Source organism: Melospiza georgiana, chromosome 21, assembly GCF_028018845.1.
Source record: "Melospiza georgiana isolate bMelGeo1 chromosome 21, bMelGeo1.pri, whole genome shotgun sequence".
Lineage (NCBI taxonomy): Eukaryota > Metazoa > Chordata > Aves > Passeriformes > Passerellidae > Melospiza > Melospiza georgiana.
This window is the reverse complement of record NC_080450.1, coordinates 9,429,446-9,451,722: the sequence shown is the minus strand read 5'-3', so window position 1 is coordinate 9,451,722 and position 22,277 is coordinate 9,429,446. Positions and strand designations below refer to the sequence as shown.

At 46.2% G+C, this 22,277-nt stretch overlaps 1 protein-coding gene across 4 annotated transcripts in view; it reads left to right on the top strand.

The window, feature by feature from the left end:
- The first annotated feature begins 1,589 nt into the window (after positions 1-1,589).
- UNK (unk zinc finger) overlaps positions 1,590-22,277 on the top strand; it is a 45,821-nt gene continuing 25,133 nt past the window's right edge. For 3 of the 4 annotated variants that reach the window (XM_058038533.1, XM_058038532.1, XM_058038531.1), the window contains exons 1-2: positions 1,605-1,702; positions 21,012-21,221. In XM_058038533.1, coding sequence (XP_057894516.1) covers positions 1,605-1,702; positions 21,012-21,221 — 308 coding nt within the window. Of the gene's footprint in view, positions 1,703-21,011; positions 21,222-22,277 lie in introns of all 4 variants that reach the window. The other variant, XM_058038534.1, reaches the window with a different exon arrangement.

Genomic DNA, 22,277 nt, shown 5'->3' with positions numbered 1-22,277 from the left:
CTGGAACACAGCTGTCAGCACCAGGGTGCAGAGTAAACACCAACCATGAGGGGCTGGAGCCTGTGGCATCCAAATCCCTTTGGACAAAGCGCAGGTTGGTGGTGTTTTCAGTGTGATTCCTCAATAATTGAGTGGCTTTTCCAGCAGGTTCGTGGCTGACAGTGGCTGTGGTTGAGTGTACAGATGTGTGTGGAGATGCTCACTGAAACACCTGCTCATGCATTGACCAGGAACTGCATCACTCCAGGGCTCCAGCTTCCCATGGAGGGTGGTTAGCTGAATAAGAAGGTAATTGATATCCCGTGACTTATTCCTGCAAATGCCTGGGAATAAGCTACTAAATCACCCCAGGACAAGCCTGCCTGATACTGACACTAAATCATAAGTATCACTAAGTATAAATAGGAATTTAAAAAGTGATTTGCCTCCCCAAACCAGCTGCAGAGACGAAGCCTAAAGTTTATTATTAACGTTGCTGGGCCCGTGTGGGCTGGCAGAGGTAAGAAAGGTGTTTGCCCCGATAAATGCCGAGTGCCCTTTCCCACAGCGCCAGGAGCGGGTCTGAGCAGAGCCCAAGAGATCAAAGTCCTATTAAAAGCAACTCCTATCATTTCCTCCCCTGGGAGAGGAGTTCATTGACAGAGGGAGCGCTCCACATGGGAATTGGGCCGGTTCCTTGGACACGGCTGCTCTGGGGGGGGTTCTCCCGGGGGAGGACGGGGAGCCCGTGCTGCGATGTCCCAGCAGCCAGGTGCCATTGGTGTCACCTGCTCCCAGGTAGGTTCTTCATGCGCTCGCTGGGCCTTCCTCCCCCTCCTCCTCTTCCTCCCCTCCCTCCTCCTCCTCCTCCTCGCGGGGCCGCAGCGCTGCCCGCGGGCCCGTCCTGCGCGGCGCTGTCCCGTGTGTGGGGAGGGCCGCGGAGCCATCAGCGCTGCCAGCACTAAAATAAGCCCTGGCCGCGCTCCCGCGTCCACGCGCGGCCCCCGAGGCAGAGGAAGAGGGGGAGGAAGGAAGTGAGGCCGCCTGACACAAATAACTCCCGGCCCCTCAGCGTGGGGACCGGCCGCCCCCGCTCCCGTCGGGGCTGGGCCGAGCGGGCTGTGTCGCCCCCTTAGGGGCCGGTGTGTCCTAAGGGCTCGGTGTCCCCCCAGGGGCTCGCTGCCGTCCTGCGGCTCGCTCCTCGCCCTCAGGGGCTCGGTGTCCCGCACGGTCTCCGTGTCCCCCCGGGGGTCGGTGCCGCCCCTGCGCTCGGGGCTCCCTCGGCCCCGATCCCGCCCCGCCACCGGGGGGCGCCCCGGCGCGCCGCCCCCACGGCTCCGCGCACTACACCTCCCGTCGCGCCCCGCGCGGCAGGAAGCGCGGAGGCCGCGTCGCCGCGGGGCGCCTCTGGGAGTTGTAGTCCCGCCGGCCGGAAGCCACTGCCCGCCGCGTCCCGGGCCGGCGGGCGGCGCGCGCGCGGCGGGACTACAAGTCCCACCCCGCCCCGCGCGCCACCGGGGCGGCAATGGCGGCGGCGGCGCCTGCGCGCGGCGCCCTCCGTGCGGACCGCGCAGAGTGAATAATAAAGGTCTCCTCGGCGGCGGCGGCGGCGGAAGGCGGGAGGCATGTCTAAGGGCCCGGTGGCGGGCGGCCCTGCCGCGGCCGGGCCGGCGAGCGCCGCCAGCGCGCTGCAGGCGCAGCCCGAGAAGCCGCAGCACTACACGTACGTAGAGCCGGGAGCTTCCCCGCCGCCGCCCGCCCGCCCGCGCGCCAACACGCGCCTGACGTCAGCGTGCGGCGCGCGCGGGGGGCGCGCGGGGGGGACGCGCGGGCACCGGCTGGAACCGGCCTCGGCCGGCGCGGGCCGGGGGCGGCGGGGCGGGAGGGAGGGGCGGGGGATGAGCGACCCCCCCCGCCCAAGCCCCGTGATGCACCGGGGCCGCCGCGCCTCCCCCGGGGTGAGGGGACCCCCGGACCCCCGGTGACACCCCCGGGCCCTCGCCCGCCCGTCCCGCCCTCTCGGGTGACACCCCCGCCTGGGGTGCGGGTCGGTCCCCCGGGATGTGAGGGCATCCCCCGGGATGTGACAGCCCCGATCCGTTCCGCGGCGGGTGAGGGGAGCCGCGAGTGACAGCCCCGGTCCCTGCCCGTGGTGTCGGTGGAGCGCGGGCCCTGTGGTGACACCCGGCCCGAGGCTGGGCCTCTGTCCCACGGGATGTGAGGGGACCCTGGGTCCCCAGCTCTGCCCCCCGCCCTCGGTGCGCTCCGTTCCTCCGGGGGTCGCCTCGCGGTGCTTTGAGGGGCTGAGGGTTTGCTGAGCTGTCACCCGGGGCTGTCACTGCTGTCCTCCATCCCTGAGCGGTCCCGGGCGTTCCTTGGCACCTGTGGAGGGAGGTGTGAGGTGACAGGAGGTGCCCAGGGCCGCAGCCTCGCTGGTTGGTGATGGAGCGGGTCCCTGTCAGGGCAGGTGTCTTTGGGAGTGACACAGGTGTGTGGAACGTTCCCCTTGGAAGGTTTACATGGAAATGTCGATGAGCATTTGCCCCATCCCTGCGCTTGCTGGCCCTGCTCGGGTGTGATCTGGCTGTGCAGGGCCTCTGGCTGTGTGTCACCTCCATCACTGCACACACTCCCTCAGGGAACACTTGTTGCTGGGATGTGTCTTTCCTAACCAAAAAATACCACTCTGCTGCCTTGTCCCAGGGAAACACAGCCTGTGGAGCTGTGTGAAGTTGGCCTGTGGTCAGTTGTTGGAGTTGGAGGCTGTGGGATGAGATTCCCATCCTCTTGTGCAATGGGATAACGGATTGGGAGCGAGCATTGTCTTTGTTGGGTGGGCTGGCCATGGATGGGTATGGCTGGAAATGGGTCGTGTGTTCCCTGTCCTTAAAAGAGAAAACTTTGGAACTGTTCTTTGTGAACAAAATATATGTGCTGAGCCGTTTCCCTTATCATTTTAGGGTGTTGTCCTACAAATACCCTACAAATACTCGTATCTCTGGCTTGTGTGGATGCCCCCACCCAAAGTGAGACGTGTGCTCTGTGTGCTTTTAATTTCCATTTTCATAAGGTTGGTGGTGGACTTCCTTACGTCCACACTGTGATACCTGGAATAAAAAAGAGCTTTGAGGAATCCACAGACATGGGTCCATACAGCCTGTGTGCCTGCTGCTGGGATCACACTACCTGCCACCCCTTTTCTTCAGGAATGCTGTGGCAGAGTGAAGGCTTTCAGTTTTATTGTCATTGTGAAGATCCTGTCGTGATCTTTAGGGAGCTGGCAAGCCACAGTCTCGTAGGTTGCTTGGTTTTTGGTGTGCTCTACAAGTCTGACAGTTTTATGGGGGAAATGGGCATGGAAGAGTCTGCTGGGATTGTTGCTGTAGGGAAAAAGAGGGAACAGGAGCTGCCTGTAGAGGTGGAATCACACTAGTGACGGAGAAGGAAAACAAGGAGATGAGGTTGAGAAAGTGAGGACACTGGACAGAGGAAGGTGAAGGTGATAACTTGGCTGAGCATGACTGTGGAAATAAGGATGTCAAGTATTAGGGAAAACAGAGGAAGAAAAACTTCAAGAAGCAGAGGAGTTTGGGAAAGAGGACGGAAATGGGACAGTGTGGAACAAAGCTGGTGGTGCAATTAGCTTATTTCCAGAGGGCAAAACTTGTGTTTTGAAGATGGAATGCTATAAATACTTCAGTGAAAACAGTTGCAGAGGAGCTGAATAACCATAAGTGAGAGACAAGTTTGGGGGCTGCTGAGTGCTGACAGTGGGATGTGAGCCATCCTTTGGAAGTCTGGGATGTGTACACTGGGTCACATCAGACTGCAAACCTCCTCCTGATAACATATGGGAACTTATTTGCTGGTGGCTCATGTGAACAAGTTGTATGTTGTCAAAATGTAAATATTTTCTTCCTTTCTTTTTTTCCCCTTAAATATAGTTTGTTTCCATAAAATGACACAAAGGTTACAAGTTGTAAACTCAAGTGAGCCTAATTATCTGCATACTTTGCTGTTCCCTGGGGACAGGCAATCTGGTGCTGGGGATCTCTCAGAAAGTTTTGGTTGTATTTGTAAGGAAACATTCCAATTTCTGTATTAGAGTGAATTTCCAAACTCTTGGTGTTACTTGCATGAGATTTTTGATACACTTTGAACCTCTGTCTTTCTGTCAGGAAGACTTTATGCTTACTTTAGATGTGCAGCAACAGAAAATGTGGGGAAAGCAGAGCTGGTGATGCTCTCTCACACCTTTGTCACTGTTTGTTAGCAGAAGAGGCCGAGCTTCCTTGGTTTGTGTCCTTGGGTAGCAGTCTTGGAGTGCAGCTGGATATTCCTGGAGACAAGTCCTTGGTAGATGGCAAAGTTTGCTGTTTAATTATGGATGGGCTGCTCCTCGTCTGGGGATGGGATTCCATTTGTAGAACCCGAGTGAGTAACAGAATACTCCAGGCTGCTCTTGTGCTCTCCCTGGGTTGCTGGATTAGATGTTGCTGCGTGTGGCTGCTTTCTGTGATCCCACAGCTCCTGTAGCAGGGTGACAGCAGCTTAATTCCTGGCAACAAAGGGGTGAGACAGCTCCTTGCTGGGGTTCCTGGAGGCTGGCATCAGCTTGGGGTGATGTGCTCTGCAGGGGCTGCATGGGAAGTGGGTTTCATTTGGGCTGGCTCTGTCAAGCCTCAGCTGAGGATTGGTTTTGCAGCGTTTCTCAGCTCTGTCTAGCTTGTTATTTCTGCAGGTACCTCTGTCTTTAATGTGTATCTGCTCATGTGGGTAGACTTTGAGTTGGAAGAAACTGAAAGTGAGCTCTCGGTCACTGGAGCTGTAGGCACAGAGTGCTCTGGGGTAGTTTTGTTTTGGTTCCTCTGCGTGGTTGGTTTCAGTCAGGCTTGATGCCTTAATTGTGAATTGTAAAGATTGTTTCCACTGCTTGGGTGTTTATTGATCTGGCAGAATTTAGATAAGTGAAAGTGGAGCAGCCCTTTTGTTCACTGTGCATTCACCTGAAAGTCAGACAGTTTAATAACTCTGCAGGAAAGCAAACGTTGAGGTGGAGATAAATTAACCCATTTAATGAAAAAACAGAGAGTCCCTTCAGTCCAGAGCATTCAGAGCACACAGGCTCACAAGCAGCATTGAAAATACTCTGATTCAGGTGATAAACTCTTTGGAACACAGATTTGTTGTGCATAACCCAAGTCATTGCTACTCAAGGCATTTCTCCTGAGTGTGCCCATCTCAAACATGAGCAGCACCCATGGAAGTGACCTTCAGGATTCCGTGTGCCCTCACTGAGATCTGGGTGAGATGCCTGGGAGCACATCCTGTCCTCTTTTGCAGTGCATCAAGATAAGCTTTGTGATTATGCCTTTGCAGCATCAAAGGCAAAGAACTTGTCTTTCCTTTTGCACAAGGATTGGAGCTGTGGGAAATTCCTGAAGGATTTATACCCTGTAGGTCATGCTGGAGCTGCATCCACATGGCTGGGCTGTGGTGGAGTGACTGCTGGCTGCTGCTCACCCAAGCTTTGTCTTGCAACCATTCTGGTGCCATTTAGGCATTGAAAGACCAGAAGACTCAAATGAAGGACATTGTAGATGGGGATGAAAATGGAGCTGGTGCAATACTTTGGCTATTACTGAAATCAGAGATATTCTTGTGTCTGCATTGTGCCTTGTCTGGTGGTTTCTCAGCCTCAAATAGGAACTCAGATTAGGGCAGCAGTGGAAATGTGAGTGAAGAAGAAGTAAAAATACCAAGACCATAGGTGTGCTTATTTAAAGCCTTATCTCAAAATTAAACATGTGAATTCTTACTCAAAAACACACTCAGAGCATCCGTCGTAGCAGAGTCATCCTTATCTCCTTATCAGTGGACAGTGTCTTACCACTGGCAGAGCAAACAGGACATGTCTGATCTCAGAGGTGCAGACTGAGTGTCTGTGGGAAGAAAACCAAAAACCAGATGTATAGCTAACAATTTTTCAGGGTTGCTGTTTGCTCTGCCAGGTCCCAGAACATTTGCCTGCACAGCCTGTCAGATTGTACATTTGATCTGCTTGAGCTGGGTGGTCTTCACACCCTACTGCACGAGTTGAGGCTTTGGAAATTGTTTTTAGAAACCTTTTGTGTTCTTTTTAAACCATCAGGACTCTTAAAATAACAAACTGCTGCCCTAATTCTGCTTTGGTTTTACTGGTGATAAATCTTAGATCAATAAGCTGATATGGACTTGTACAAGTTATAGAAACTAGACCTGTTGTTTAAACAACAACAACAAAAAAAGCCACCAAAACAAAACAAAACACAAAATTAAACAAAGAAAAAAATACCCAAATAACCCAGAAAACAAAAACAACAAAAAGAAACCCAGGTGTTTTTAGGTTTCAGATTTGGTAATAAAGCACAGAAGATGTAGAATAGATTATGTTATTATTCTATTATATACAGTGTAAGGTAATACCCTTAGGAAAGCACAGAGTGAGTCAATACTTTTAAACCTGGGACTTACCAGTGTTCCACTACATCATTACCTGTAAATGTCATCTTATCAGGAAAGTATCAGCTGGTTATCATAATTATTACTGGTATTTTTTCAGTCTGTGTGAACTTCACTGAATGCACATCCACTGCCAGCTGTTATTAGGAAGTGTGAATAGTTACAGGAAGTTGGAAATATTAAGTGCTGGAGTGTGAACAGGAAGAGCTGCCTTCACAGTGTGCTCTCACCACCAAACACATGTGCTGAAAATAACATTTTACATTTTATGGTTCTTCAAAGGCCGAGTGTTGAAAGGCTCCAGCTTGAGAGAGGGGCTGGTGAGGGCATTTGGGCCCAATCTGTGCCCCAAATGTGTTGGGGCAAAAAGGAATTTTTCCCTCCTGTTGAAGAGGAGCTGGACCTGTGGTTTTCCTGCTGCATTCCCACTCCTTGAGTACTTCTGGATATCAGTCTGACAGGGAATTCACATATGGGTAACTGCTCTAGAGGTGTCATATCAATATTTTGTCAAGCAGAAACCTTTGTGTACTGCTGTGATGTTCTCAGAATTAGTTTTGTTCTGGCAAGATTTGGTGTTTCAAAAATCCAAAACTCCATGAAAGAGGAGGGGAGTTCAATGGTGCAGAATTGTTTCAATGTGGAAGATGGTTCTTTAATTTTTAATGTAATAAAAAGTATCATGTTGATGATTATCTGTTGCTTGCATTAGCATATAGGATATATTATATACATTATATATATATATTATATACATTAGCATATATAGGATAGCTTTTTGTGGCATGGGAGGCAGTATTAAGGTTAATAACTGTTCTATAAAATTGAGGACTTGCTGATTCTGTGGGTCCTTCCCAATTCCATTTATTCTATGATCCTGAGAACCTCAGAGCTTAGAGTTCCCCATTATATCAATATTTCTCATTTTGTAAGTTTATTGTCTCGTATTTTTTACATCATGTGGCTTTATTTTAAGGAACATTATGTTGGAATTACAGCTTTTTTTTTGTCTTTGGAGCTCTTCTTCTTCCAGAAAAAGCTTTTACTATCTTCTAGGAGCAGCTGAAACACTGATCCTTCTTATTCCAAAGGGTCTGATCAGTGTCCTGAGGAAAATCTTCCTGCAGAGCCTTCCAGCATCCCTGCCTGGCTGCTTGCTGCGTGTCCCTGCCCCTGTGACAGCGTGGCAGGAGGGAATGTGTCAGGACATCAGTTAATCACACTTATTGTGTGGCAAATTAGCATGAGCTGTCACTGAGACTGTGTTCATGCTGGGGCTGAGCCTGGGCAGGGACACAGCCCTTCTGTGGTCCCTGCTAAAGGAGCTGTAATTTCCGAGACAGGAGCAAAATAAAGAGGCAATAATGTCTTTAATTGCTGTGTTGAGGCTCGTGGAAACCTGCTTGTCAGGACATGAAGAGCTGTGTTCACTTTCAGAGGATGCTGAGGAGAGGTTTTGTTCCTTCCATTAATTTTCTGCTTTTGAAAACTTCATCAATCTTTTTGAAAGCTGCAGAAATAAGCTGAAGGAGATGGTGAGAAGTTACCTGGTCCCTTTGCCCAGGAGTCACCTACATCACTTTAGCTAAGATTTTTTTTTGGGGTCTAATTGTCATTGATTTTTAATATTGTATCAGTTTCCACTTTAAACTGGATTTTGGTGAAATTGTGAATTATAAGAGGGAGTGAATCACAGCACTTTCTATCTTATAAAGCATTTATGTACTCTATAAACTTTCTGTAACGTTCAGCAAATCAGGTACAGAGCTGTTGCTGAAAGCTGTGTGTGCACAGAGCCAGCAATTCCCCCCCATGTCCTAAATTAATGGGTGCTCACGTGCCAGCAGGCTCTGGAGCAAGTGCTATTTCTTAGCTACCTTTTGTCCCCTCTAATTTACTGAGACAGAGTTTGTCTTTTATATCAGGGCATCCAATCCCAGGAGCCTCAGCAGAAGGGTGCACAGGGGGATGCTGAAGGTTTGTGCCTTCCCAAACTCCTCCTAGTGATGACAGCCAATTTAGATGCTTGTGATGATTTCCTCAGCAATCTCTTGTCTTGTGTATTTTGATCAGTGCTTGATGCAGTTAATACCAGCTTGACATTTGAAATATCAGCTGGAATGAATGTTCCCTTGCAATGAATACCAACAATTCCTTCTCTGCTTTAGTTCTGGTGCAGCTCCTGACTCACAGACCCCCACCCTGCTGTAGTATTCATTCAGGTTGAGGAGGTGATTGTTACAACAAGGAAAGTTCTAGGTTTTGAAATATTTTGAAATAAATATTTTAAGCACTAAAGTGCAGTGATGGCAGTAGAAGAGCCAGATCACTGAAATGCTCAATACTGGCCTGATTCTTATCTCTTATTAGAAGTCAGAGACATTTAATTGAATGAAGTTGTCAGAACAGTGGTAGAGAAGAAACTTGCACTGAATTTGTGGTCAAACAAGAGAAATCTCATACCACCTCTAACTGTCTGCTGGTCACAGTGGCAAATCCATTTCAGCAGAGCATACACTGCCTCCCTAAGACTGATGGCACTGTTAAGTGCAGCTAAGAAATTAAGGTGGGATTACTTTTTATCATTGTATGCCTAAAATTTGTTTTGATTAATATGCAGCCATGACCATATGAAAAGGGAATTAGTTTTTTGAAACTATTCTGGATGAAGTTAGAACCAGAATTTGAGGATTGGAACTGGATGATCTTGAAGGTCTTTTCCAACTCAAGCCATTCTATGAATGGAATGGCTGAAAATAATGCAAAATAAAATATAATTCAGTGCTATTTGTTATCCTTTGTCTTCAGCATGTCACCACAGCTCAAAAAGAAGCTGTCAGTCCACACCCAGTGTGCTCTGAGGTGATTTATTTTTTTCTCCTCTAAAGTTTTCAATAGACCATGAGTTTTCATTGATGGCACTTGACTGTTACTGTCATAGCAGAAATACAAACAGCAGATGCCTGAGGACATCTGTGCAGCTTTACAGCAACAAAAAAAAATATTGTTTGCACATTTAAAATACGAGAGTGCCACCAGATTTATCAGTGCATTGATTACCAAAGTGGGAAGTTGTGGCACAGCCTGGGGTTTGCCTGCTTTCCCCTTGGAGGAGAGGTGGTGTCAGCATGCACTGGAGCTTCTTTGGACACCAGGGTGTGCAGGACAGTTATTCAGAGGTGTGCCCTCTGTGTGGAGGGTTGAAATCCAGCCCACTGGGCCACAGCAGGCACAGATGAAGTCTGATTTGAGTGCTGAGCAGAAAAGAAAATCGATTGAATGGTTGACATTGATTCTTCAAAATCAACCAGTAAGGGTTGGCTTTTATCTCTGTGCTGGCACATGGGTATGGATGCAGGTTCATGCTTGTTAGATAATCACTGTGCTTTGTTTCAAACTCACAGCAGAAAATGTCTGTTCACAAATGAAAGCCTTTCCAGAGAGGCTGCTGCAAATCTGCTTGGTGTTTAACCTGAGAAGAAGCAGATGCTATTTAATTTCCAGTGGAGATTGGGCTGAGTGAGAGCACTATAGAGCTGTCAGGTCTTGTGGAGCTTTGGTTGTCTGCTTTTGGTCCTGTGTAAATACAGCCCTTCAAACAGCTCTGTCATGTTCTGTCTTAAAACTTGTGAGTGTGGGGCTGCAGCTGATCTGTGAGCTGTGTGTTAAATCCTTGGCAGGGCCAGGACAGGGAAGGCTGCTGTGCTCTGTTTCCAAAGCACCTCTTGTGAGACAAAATGTTGAGGCTTAGCTGGCTAAAAATGCTCATAACAATCTGCAGCTGAGAGCCTGAGCTGAGCTGTGGAATGGTTTGTATGGAAATAATATTTTTCTGAATTGCCCATTATGAATTCTTGCATGTGGGATGTTTTGTTTTAGGCAACTAGCAGAGTGAGTAACACAAGTTTTCAAACAGCCCAGCCCTGTTCCCAGCCTTCCCTGGTGTTTCTACAGTTGTAAGCCCTGGGAAGGCTTTGTTAGTGTTTGAATGGGTGGTGAGAGAAGTACAGCGGGGAAAAAACCTTTGCTGGAAACTGGAACTTTAATTTTTACAGCAGAGGCCATCAGGGTGTTATTCAGACTTTAATTTCTTGTGCCAAACCTGGTGTGTGTTAACCCCACCTTCCTGAGGCTACAAACACGAACACTGGGATAAAGAGGCATCATCCATCCCATCCATAACAAATGGGATAATGTAAGTTAATACATGAGTTAATATCAGAGAAAATATACCTGGCTATGAGCTGAATAAATGACCATAATAGATAAGTCTGGGGATGGATTTTTTCGTGAAGTAATTAGCAGTAAAATATTTAACTGCTCATATTGAAGCATATGTTGTGCTGACACCTGGAGCAGGTACAGACCCTCAGTAGTGTGCAGCTGTGTGGATGCTGGGAGCTCCAGTGTTTGCCCTGCAACAGGCTCAGCCCACGTTCCTGAAAACATAATTATTTCCATATGATCCTGTTTTCATGGACTCAGCACTTGCACAGGTGCTGTAGGGAAGGATTAATGACAACTGAATACTTGTGGAGCAAAACCAGCCCAGAGAGGGATGAGGGTTGTCTCAATTGGGGTGATCCATGTTTGAAAACAGCAGAGTGTGCTTTAGGCACAGTTTACATAAACTAATGGTGTTAAATTGCAAATATGTAATTTAAACTTGGAAAAATGGGCTGTGTGTTTAAAACATTGCATGAACTGCCTAAATATTGAGTTAATTTTGAGGTCATGTCTAATACATATTCATTGCCAAGTAATTTGGGTTAAAAAGGATAACTAACTCAAGGAAATGTAAATGTAAGTTCAAGGCTTTATGCAGAATTCTGGATCTTGGTAAATGGCTTTTAAGGAAATGCATCTGAAATGTAATGCCATTAAGTGTTTGCCTTTGCCAGTGCTTGGGTTATTTTAATTAAAAAGGTGAAAGCTCTGTGTAAACAAATACTTGTGTTTGAAATGGATTTGATTGGTATGACTTGGTTATATACATTTCATGGTCTGCTGATGCAACAAGTGCCTGCTTTTTAAAGACAGCACACCACCAAAAAATGACTCAAATTGCTTTATTTGTTAGGTTTTGAGTGACACAACTCAAAGGGTGCCAAGCAAAGGGATGCACAGCTCCCAGGAACTCTGAGCAAGGAGCTCTTCCCCAACACCCAGGGCAGGAACACAGCTGTGCCTCATGGAGCTCAAGTCTTGGCTGCTCACAAATGTGATAAATGTGGGTTTTATCAAGTGAGCTCTGCCTTGAAAGCCTTGATTTTTGTTCCTCATCAGGACAGTGTTGATGAGCTTCTCGGCTGCAGCAGGGCATTTCTCTCCAAACAAAGCCATTTTTGCTGTAACTGCAAACTGAACAATGTTTTGCCTGAAGCTGGTGCAAATCTGTCTTCCCATGATGGGCCTGCACCACACTTCTCTGTTTTCCCTTCGTTTTTCAGTGTAGACAAGGCACAACTGTTTGTCTGACTTTTTCCTTCTAATTGAAAAACATCCTGATGGTTTCTGATAGTTGCCAACACGTGTTATTTTTAGCCTGAACTTTTGCAGTCACTCACTTATCTATGAAGCATTGGTGATACAGAATTCATTCATCACAGCTGAAATAAATTCACTGTGTTCTTGTCCACCCCCTGGTCTACTTTGAAATCCAGAAATGGAGCTCCAGTAGGGATCAGGTTGCTGTTGGATGTGGCTGTGTGCATTTTGGTGTGTTATCCTCAGTTTCCTGCAGTCTGGCAGTTTGTGTTTTACCTTCTGCAATACACTCTGCATTTCCATTTATTTGGAAGCATCCAGGTCAACTTTGCTTGCTAAGTCATTGAGATGCTGAGAAAATGGAAGAGTTAAATGATACCTACCTATTTCTAAAACAGAAACTGGGGCAGCAATGGGTTTTGGATGTGAGCAGTTGTCATTTTGACCACTGAGGCACACAGTGAGTTGTAAGAAATCTTAAAACAAAAAAACCTCCACAACCAAACAAACCCAACTCCATGCATCTGTAATAAGTCTCCCCAACTCTCACTTTCTTTATTTGCCCTTAGACTGACATTGTTGTCAAGCTCTAATGGAGGAGGGGAAATCTAACAGCTTTAAAATCACACACTGCTGTCTGTGTGTGACCTTTTTCCAGTTGATGGTTCAATTTATTTAGGTGATAAAGAAAACACTGAGGCATGTGAAGTCTATCTTCTTGACAGATCTGAGCTTACTGAAACTTTTTCCTCATCCTTTTCTCCTTCCCCACATTCACAGTCAGCCTTTTGTTTTTATAAAATGATCCATATATTTTTATTTGAGGTTTAAATGTTTTCTAATCCTTTCAAGGTTTACAGAGCTGCACCTGGCTGCTGAGGGTGTGGAGAGGCAGATGGACTGATGGTTCTGGAGGTGTCCTGAGAGAGATGTTTGCCTTTTGTGCCAGGTGGTGCATGGGGTATGCAAAAAGTTTGGTCTGTGAGGTGTGAGGGCTTGGTCAGGTCTATGATGTTATTTTTCTAAATACAATTAAATGTGGCAAAAGGGGAAATATCCATTATTTGTGAGCCACAGTAGCTGATAGACCTCATCTAGTGGGTGAGCATCCCTACCCATGCAAGAGGTTGGGAATAGATGATCTTTAAAGTCTCTTTCAACCCAAACCATGCCTTGACACAGATTCCTGGTAGAACTTGTTGAGAATTTTTCCTGAAATTATGATTGAAACTTTGAAGATTGCTGCTAAAAGTGTTTGTTATTGTTTCATATTCAACAGTGACTCATGTGAGGCTCTGTTTCAATATTAAATTGCATCTGCCACTCAGTAAAAAATATTTATTGAAACAGATTTGTCTTAACTTCTGCTCTTACTAGAAGGACACTGAACATTGCAGAGCTGTAAGCCAGGCTGCTGGAGGTCTGCAGCTGCTGGTTCAGGGGTTTGCTTGACTTGTGCCACCCCTAGGAGCAAGGAGCTACAACTGCCATGAAATCAGATTGTTTCACATCTTTCCTCCCAAATTCCAAGAAATCTTGAGAGTTGAAGGTTCTGTTCCTTGTTGGGTAGGTTTGCATTGAAATGCTAACATTTCCTAAGACATTGTGTGAGTGCTGGTATAAAACTCTCCAAATTATTTTTAACAATCCTATTCTTTAATTCTCCATGTTTTTATCTCACTTATTCTGAAGCATCTCCCTTGCCCCAAGAGCAAAACCTCCTGAGCAATGTCAGAGCTGCATTTCATGGGTGTTCTCTATCTGTAATATGTTAAATGAAAGGTGTATTAGTAGGATTTTTATTGAGTATCCTGTTGGAATAAGTAGATTCTGTCATGCACCACTGACTCATTTCAATTGGAATACCACAGTTCAGTAAAAGAAAATAATTGAGTCATGGGTTTCTTACTTAAAGTGTGTCTGATATCATCTTTTGCAATAAAATTTTATGAGGGTGAAATGAATTTAGAGAGCTGATTTAATATGGACAGCTCTTTTCCTCTTGTGTTGGGGTGGCTCTCTGAGCTTAAGAAGAAAATAGCAGTTTTGAAAATAATCCCAAAAGATAAGCATTATTGAATTAGAAATATCAATATCTATAGTTAGATATTTTCTCTTGGGTTTTGCAATGCTGTCTGCTGAGCAGACAGTCTGTTGGATAAGCACACCCTGGTTTCTTCAGATAATTTTATCTGTGTTAGCTCAAACCACTAATTTAAATTTTTAAGTGAAGCTGCTGGGATATATATGTATATATATATATATATGTATATATAGGAGTGTTTGGTTTGTTTGGTTTTTTTTTGGTTTTGTTTTTTTTTTTAACCTGAATTAGGCAAACTTTCTCCATCCTGCTCTCTGAACAGATCAGTGCCACTCAGAGCTCCTAGAGGAGGAAAGGTGATGAGCAGCTGAGAGCAGTGACCTCTCAGACTGCATTTTTAGGAAGGAGATGAACTGGGACCACCTGAGATTTTACAGAGAGGTCCATGGCTTCATGGAGTCCTGTCTGAAACAGCAGGACATGGCACATAGAAAAATGCCAACAAATGTCCCCAGCATTGCCATGTATTTTTGTGCCAGTGAAATGGGATTTTTGCCAGTCTAATACTTGGAGAGAAGGCACACATGACTAAAATAAGTGATAATGGCAGAAGAGCATTTTCTCCCTGATATCTGAAATCTTATCAGGAGTGTAAGACTTGGTTTAAAGAAAAAAACGGGGGAAAAAAAAAGCCCTAAACCAAAACCCAAGCCAAAACACACAACCTAAAAATTCATTCATAGATTTCTTGTTAGATTTGCCTCTGAGGGCTCTTCTGGACAAGTTCTGAGAATCTCTATACAGCCCTGAACTGGTAATTTCTAATATTAATGCAAATAACAAAGTGAAGTGCCCACAGCAGGTTGGACTTTGGGACCAGCCCAGTTCTGGGCTGCCCTCCCTGGGTTTGTGTGCCCCAGGAGCACACAGGGAGTGAGCCCCAGTTCTGGGCTGTCCTCTCTGGATGGGTTTGTGTGCCCCAGGAGCAGCTCTGGAGTGAGCCCCAGTTCTGGCTGCCCTCTCTGGGTTTGTGAGCCCCAGGAGCACACAGGGAGTGAGCCCCAGTTCTGGCTGCCCTCTCTGGGTTTGTGTGCCCCAGGAGCACACAGGGAGTGAGCCCCAGTTCTGGCTGCCCTCTCTGGGTTTGCTGAGCCCCAGGAGCACACAGGGAATGAGCCCCAGTTCTGGGCTGCCCTCTCTGGGTGTGTTTGCTGAGCCCCAGGAGCAGCTCTGGAGTGAGCCCCAGTTCTGGGCTGCCCTTTTTGGGTTTCTGTGCCCCAGGAGCAGCTCTGGAGTGAGCCCCAGTTCTGGCTGCCCTCTCTGGGTGTGTTTGCTGAGCCCCAGGAGCAGCTCTGGAGTGAGCCCCAGTTCTGGCTGCCCTCTCTGGGTTTGCTGAGCCCCAGGAGCAGCTCTGGGAGTGAGCCCCAGTTCTGGCTGCCCTCTCTGGGTGGGTTTGTGTGCCCCAGGAGCAGCTCTGGAGTGAGCCCCAGTTCTGGGCTGCCCTCTCTGGGTGTGTTTGCTGAGCCCCAGGAGCAGCTCTGGAGTGAGCCCCAGTTCTGGCTGCCCTCTCTGGGTTTGCTGAGCCCCAGGAGCAGCTCTGGGAGTGAGCCCCAGTTCTGGCTGCCCTCTCTGGGTGGGTTTGTGTGCCCCAGGAGCACACAGGGAGTGAGCCCCAGCACCAGTGGCCGTGCCCTGAGTGAGGAGCTGCTGTCAAAGCTGCTCCTGGTTTCCAGTGGTGTGACACAGCCCAGCAGTGCTGCCACAGCCTCTCAGCAGAGCCTTTGCCCAGGTGCCAGAGCAGTTTCAGGGCTGTAAACACCCCCCCAGCCGTGTGTGGAATGGAGCTGATTGGTGGTGTTAGATCTCACTGCTGCCCTGCATTGCAGATTGTGTCCTGGGCTGCATTAGCCAGACTATAATGTTATATTATCTCATGGTTTCCTCTCTGCAGAAGGTTCAGGTGCTGTTTGTGAGCCTTTCTTTGGGCCCAGGAGGAATTTTGGCAGAAAGGGGGTTGGACCTGGAAGAGCAAGAAGGGCTGCAAGGGAGAGGAGCTCATCTTGGGACCTCCATAAAGATCTCAGGCAGTGTGAGGGGTGTTGGAAGTAAAGCAGAGCATGGCTTTGCATCACAGAAGCCACAAGAGTTTTGAAGAGTTGGTTTTAATATTTTCATTTCCTTGCTACTTGGCATTGTTTCTCTCCCTGGTCGTTCTGATCCCTCTGTTAGAAAGCAGAGGCTCTCTTGGCATCAGTGTGCATCTTCCAGTGATTTCTGGGAGCTTTTATGGGTTAAGGCTTTTATGAGGAATTTGGAGCTCAGCTGTGCACTACCAGCACATTTTCCCGAACTGAGCTCACTGCACTGCATGTGTGACTTGGGTCAAGTTTGACAGGAAGCTGCAGCCCTGGAAGCAGGATGGATGCAATGCAGGAATGCTCTCATACTGAGCTGCTTGAGCACACCAGTGTCAACCAGAAAATCTGCAGAAAAGCAGGAGATCTCTGCACTAGGAGACAAGGAGGGGACCAGGACACAGCTGCAATTGTGGACGATAAAAATGAAAGTTCTAGGTTAAAAATTCTTCTTAGCTTTGGTTTTTTTTTCCCTCCTTTTATCTAGGTTTGAATTTTTTTCTTCTTCCCCCACAGCACCCATCTTTTTCCCTGCAGCTCCCAGAGCAGGTTCCTGCTCCATTCCTCCAGGGCAGAGGGGGAACTCCTGCAATTCCAAGCTGCAGAGGTAAACACTTGCTACCCTGCCCTGGAGCTGCTACTGGCAATTAAAGCCAGTGAGCACCTCCCCTCTAGTGTAAATAATTGCAGAATAATCACTGCCCTTGCCCTCATCCCAGAGGAAGTGGAATTTCAGCAGAGTAGCATTGAGGTTTTTCTAATGCTTTGCTGCTCCTGTTGGTCTTTAGGAGTTCCTAAAACTACTCCAAGAACTTCTTCTTGTCTTCCTAAGGAAAAGAACTTTCATTTCCAACAGCGTCCGTCCTGTTTGACAGCAAGTTCAGCTCAGCCTGGGGACTTTGATCTGCATTGTTCTGACCAGTCTTGTCCTATTTGTTTAGAATTGCATTCATCTTTGTTTACTAGGGCTCATAAATGATAACATTTCCTCCAGGAATCTGGGTGTTGCTGTTGATGTTAATGTTGTATCAGAAGACAGTGCTATGTGCTTTCCACTTCTTAAAAATTACATGGGTATGAAAATACAACATATACTTACTTTTTTTTTTTTTTTTTTTAGAAAAAGAAATATGGAAGTATAAAGTATAGAAGTATAAAGAAACATAGAAGTAGCTCCAGTATGAAATAGGGGTAATAATTCTTCTGCCCCTCAAGTGAGGGCTGTAGAGTTTCCTGAGAGGAGTTGAGAAATGCAAGTTATCGTTGCTGGATTTCCTGTTCCTGTACAGACACAGTTTGGCTGACATGCTATGAAATGTGTACCAGTTATCAACATGTTTTCAGCTTTGAGGGTTGTTCTGAAATTCCCTTTTTCAGCTGTTCTGGAAAAAAAAAATTACGGAGGCCATTGACACCAGAAGGATCTGTCATGACAGTGTTCTCTGTGTTTTGTTTAGAGCCTTTGCAAAGAGGCTCCTGAAATATTAATGGCTTTCTGATTTGTGAGACATCACATTGTGGTGGTGCAGGATCTGTATCCTCTCTGTGTTCCCAAAACACACGTGGTTTAGAGGCCTTTTATATATTTTAATACTAAGTGGCTGGTTGAGTGGTCTGTGTTCTCCCAGAGGAGCCAAAACTCACTTCATGGATCAAGAAAATAAAGGGCTGTAAGGCAATTTACCATTCAGGCTATTGTGGAGGAGGGTGATTTAAAACGTTGTAGTGGCTTGGAAAAAAAGAAAAACCCAAAGCAGTGATTGAAAGGCTTGAAATGACTGAGTTAATGTGACAGCTCTCCTTGCCTCACTTGGGCGTGCTGCAGAGGTGACGGTGCACAGTTAATGCTCTGTGGTACCTGTTTGCAGGACTTGCTTTGAAATTAGGAGTGAGACATCATTTATTTAATAGAGACCATTAAAGAACGACTTTCTGATGAAGCAAGTTAGGTGTTAAACACTTTTCAGGTGAACCATTTACTTATGTAATTATCTCTCATTAACATTACAATAAATGTTTCTCCAGGGAGTTTAGCCAATCATGAAATGCAATTAATTTTCAAATACTCTTCAGCAACAATTGAGACACTAGAGACTGAAATCCCTAGTCGGTGTGTACGTTTTTAAGCTTCCCTGCTGAAGGGAAGCAGCTTCAGCTCAGCTGATTGTGGAGATGTTAAACTCTCAGATTTTTAATTGTTTTATTTGGGCCTATCACAAGTGTGGAGTGCTGGGCTCCGTACCAGGTTGTGTAAGCCTGGTATCTCCCCTTAGTTTCCAGTGCTCTGAGGAGGTTCAGGATGCTGTTCTTGGACTTAAGCCCAGCACCAGGTGAGGATGGAGGAGTTAAAATGCTCTTGGTTTGTGTCTGGGATTCTGGTTGCTGTGTGATACTGCCTGGGGCTCCTAGCCAGCTGTGTTGTCGTCTGTCCATGTGTAAAATGGGAGTAACACAAATCTCGTGTCTCTAAGGTGTACGTGTGGAGGTGTGTGAGTGAAAACGACTGGGTGGTGATTGTATCATCTGTGAACAGCATCGTCCTGCTGAAGGTTACTTAATTCACTTTCTAACCAAAATGTTGTTACAGTCACTTTTGTTCCAAGTCTTCCTAGTGCACTGATAAGATAAAATAATCTGTGGAATTCCACCTTCTACAAGTACGTGTTCCAACAATTTAGAAAGCTTTTTGAGAATGGAGGAATTTACCACAGCTTTCAGTTTCCAGATTAATTGCTGGTGTGGCTGAAGTAGGGATCTCTGTTTGAACAGAGCTGGATTTTCAAACGGGAAAAGGAGCAAAGTGATGATGTTGGCCCTCACCTGTGCCAAGCAGACCTGGTTCTGCAGCTGGCTCTGGTTGTTCTGTGTTAAGCCTTGGGCCCCAGTGTAGATACCATTCCAGCCACTCTGGATTGCAGGGGACAGATGGGTAGAGAAGGGCTTACAGTGGCCGTGGAGGCTTCCAGCCCCGGGCGTTCACAGATCCCAGGCAGTGGAACCTGCAAATCTCACGTATTTAGAGGTTGAAGAAGAGAAAGAGCTTTTATCCTTTCATGCTTGCAAAATCCAATGTAGGAAAGCTCTTGCCACTGATACTGTCTCTTCATAGCAAACAAATAAAACCACTTTGGTTGAATCTGTGCATTTTCCTGAGGCTTTCTCCTCAGCTGGGGTAAAGAGGAAAGGAGGCTTTATTTACAGATGTTGCTTTCAGAATGAGCCTAGTGCTGTGATATTATCTGTAAATACGTCTGTGGGCATCAGACGTCTTTCCATTTATTTAGAAACAGGAGATAAAGACTGTCTGACATGGGAATGAATTCCTACACCCCTTTTTGTTGCCTTGGACTACATACGCAGTTTAAAATGAGTCCGAATCTGCTGTTATATCACCCTGTTGCTTCCAGCAGAATAGTTGTATTTTTTTTTTTTTTTTGACCTACAAATCTTGGTCCTCACTGTTTACACTGACCTCATAACATAAGAGACCAGAATGCTCCAGGTTTTCTGCCTTGTTCCTGGATGTGCCTCTGAGACCGAACTTGGTGGGATTCGGGTCTGAGCTGCTGGAGCTGTTTGGATGTTCCCTGTAAATACAGGGCAGCCCGTGGGTTTCAGCAGCGTGGATTTTGTAAGCACCTACACACAGATCACAGTCAGATCATTATGTTGATCTAAACCATTTTGTAATCCTCTACAATCTGGGTTTAGAGACTGTTATTAGTGTCACAAATAAAAGCTTGTGACTTCTTTAGTTCTCAGGATAAAAGAAGCCATGTACTTTCAGGGAATTACATATTAAAATTAAAGCAACATAAACATGTGGGAGTTTGAGGATAGTTATCCCACTTTGTAAGACTGAGATCTGAATTAATATGACTGCAAGAGAGAAATTGGTTAATTTTTATTTTGTAATTGACCGTGTACTGACAAAGCAGGGCTAAAGCAGGAGGATAAGGCATAAAAGTCTTTTAAAAATCTTTCTTTTAAAAATTTTAAAAAATTTGACCACGTACTGACAAAGCAAGGCTAAAGCAGGAGGATAAGGCTTGAAAGAGTCTTTTAAAAATCTTTCTTTAAAAATTTTAAAAATCTTGACCATGTTCTGACAAAGCAGGGCTAAAGCAGGATGATAAGGCATGAAGGAGTCTTTTAAAAATCTTTCTTTAAAAATTTTAAAAATCTTGACCATGTTCTGACAAAGCAGGGCTAAAGCAGGATGATAAGGCTTGAAAGAGTATTTTAAAAATCTTTCTTTAAAAATTTTAAAAATCTTGACCCTGTTCTGACAAAGCAGGGCTAAAGCAGGATGATAAGGCATGAAGGAGTCTTTTAAAAATCTTTCTTTAAAAATTTTAAAAATCTTGACCCTGTTCTGACAAAGCAGGGCTAAAGCAGGATGATAAGGCATGAGTCTTTTAAAAATCTTTCTTTTAAAAATTTAAAAAATATTTCTCAGTAACTTGAGGCTTTAAATGTGGCTCAAAGAAGTGTGTTTTATTTGGGGGTTTTTTTCTTGTTTTTTTTTGTTTTTTTTTGTTTTTTTTTTTTTTTTTAACTGAACATGTAGGAAGGAAACCCCTTTTTGCCCAGATAGGTCACAGATTTAGAAAGGGATAGAAAGGTACTTAGGAGTTCTGTTTTCTCACAAATGTTTCCTAAGCTCACGAAAAGCCTCTTCAAAACGATCCGGACAGAAAGCGATTCCAGCTCTTGTTCCACCCCTGTGTGTAATGGATATCTCGCCGTGGCAAACAGGGGCAGCTCGTGGCAGGGGAGCAGCGGGGAGGGTGTGGGAAGGACAGCAGACACCTCTCTGCGGGTGGCTGGGTCTTGCCCTGGGGCTGACATCCCGCTTCCTGCAGGTACCTGAAGGAGTTCCGCACGGAGCAGTGCCCGCTCTTCGTGCAGCACAAGTGCACCCAGCACCGGCCCTACACCTGCTTCCACTGGCACTTTGTCAACCAGCGCCGGCGCAGGTCCATCCGCCGCCGCGACGGCACCTTCAACTACAGCCCCGACATCTACTGCACCAAGTATGACGAGACCACGGGCATCTGCCCCGAAGGAGATGAGTGAGTAGAGGCTGCACCCCCTGCTTTTCAGGCATTAGGCTTTTGGGATCAGACCAGGTGATGATTCCAGCCGGTTCTTGCAGAGATGAGGCAAGTCAGCAGTAAAGCAGCTTTGTCACATACGTAACATGAGAGCAGATGTAAAATCTGGAATAGCAGCTCGTGTGCTCCGGGCCTGCTGCAGAGACAGTGCTGAGGGTGACTTAGATGGGAATTGAGCTCCTGGGAACTCACTGTGTTCATGAGCTTCAGCATCTTCAGCAACAGCTCAGTGAGACAAATGAGTTTGGAAACACTCTGTTCTCTAAGTCTCTGACTCCCAGCTCCTGCTCACTAGCAGGGTAACTTAGTTCCTCCTCTTTCTTCAATCTGGGAAAAACTTTGTCCTCCAGTCTGCCTCCTGAGTTATCTGTCTTTTTAACTGTAGCTTTTTAACTCATATCAGTTTATTTTGTCTTTCTGAAATTTTAAGAAGCCAGTAGAGAACTGAGAGGTACACAGAAAGGGCAGCATGAGGAGGAGTTTGGGGTTTTTGGGTGTTCTCTCCCCATGAATGCAGTAGGTTTAACTGGGGCAAACCCACAAATCTTTCTGCTGTGTGTGTGGCAGACCCCAGTAATTAAGGGGTTAACCCAGTAATATAACTTTAGCCATGTGACAGATGTGGGATAAATATTGTAGCCAAACTGTGGTCAAATATGGAGAGTGTTTTATAGAGACATGCTGTAAAAAGATGGAATTTCAGTTCCCTTTTGTGGTGCCAGTATAAACATACAAAAATGCTATTTATTGGCAAAACATTTTTTGTTTTAATTTTTTGACTTGATTAAGTAAAGTTTTTGTGACTACAACAGAATGGAATAGTCCCTCAGGCCTGAGGCTTGTTTCAACACTTTCTTCCTTGCTAGAAGAGATCTGGAAGGAACTGGAAATGGGATGTTTGTGGGCTTTGGCATCCAGATCACTGGATCATACATGGCTCAGACTCAGTGAATGAAAGCCATTGTCATCTAGGAACCTTTGCTCATTTGTATTTTTACCTTGATGCCGCTATAT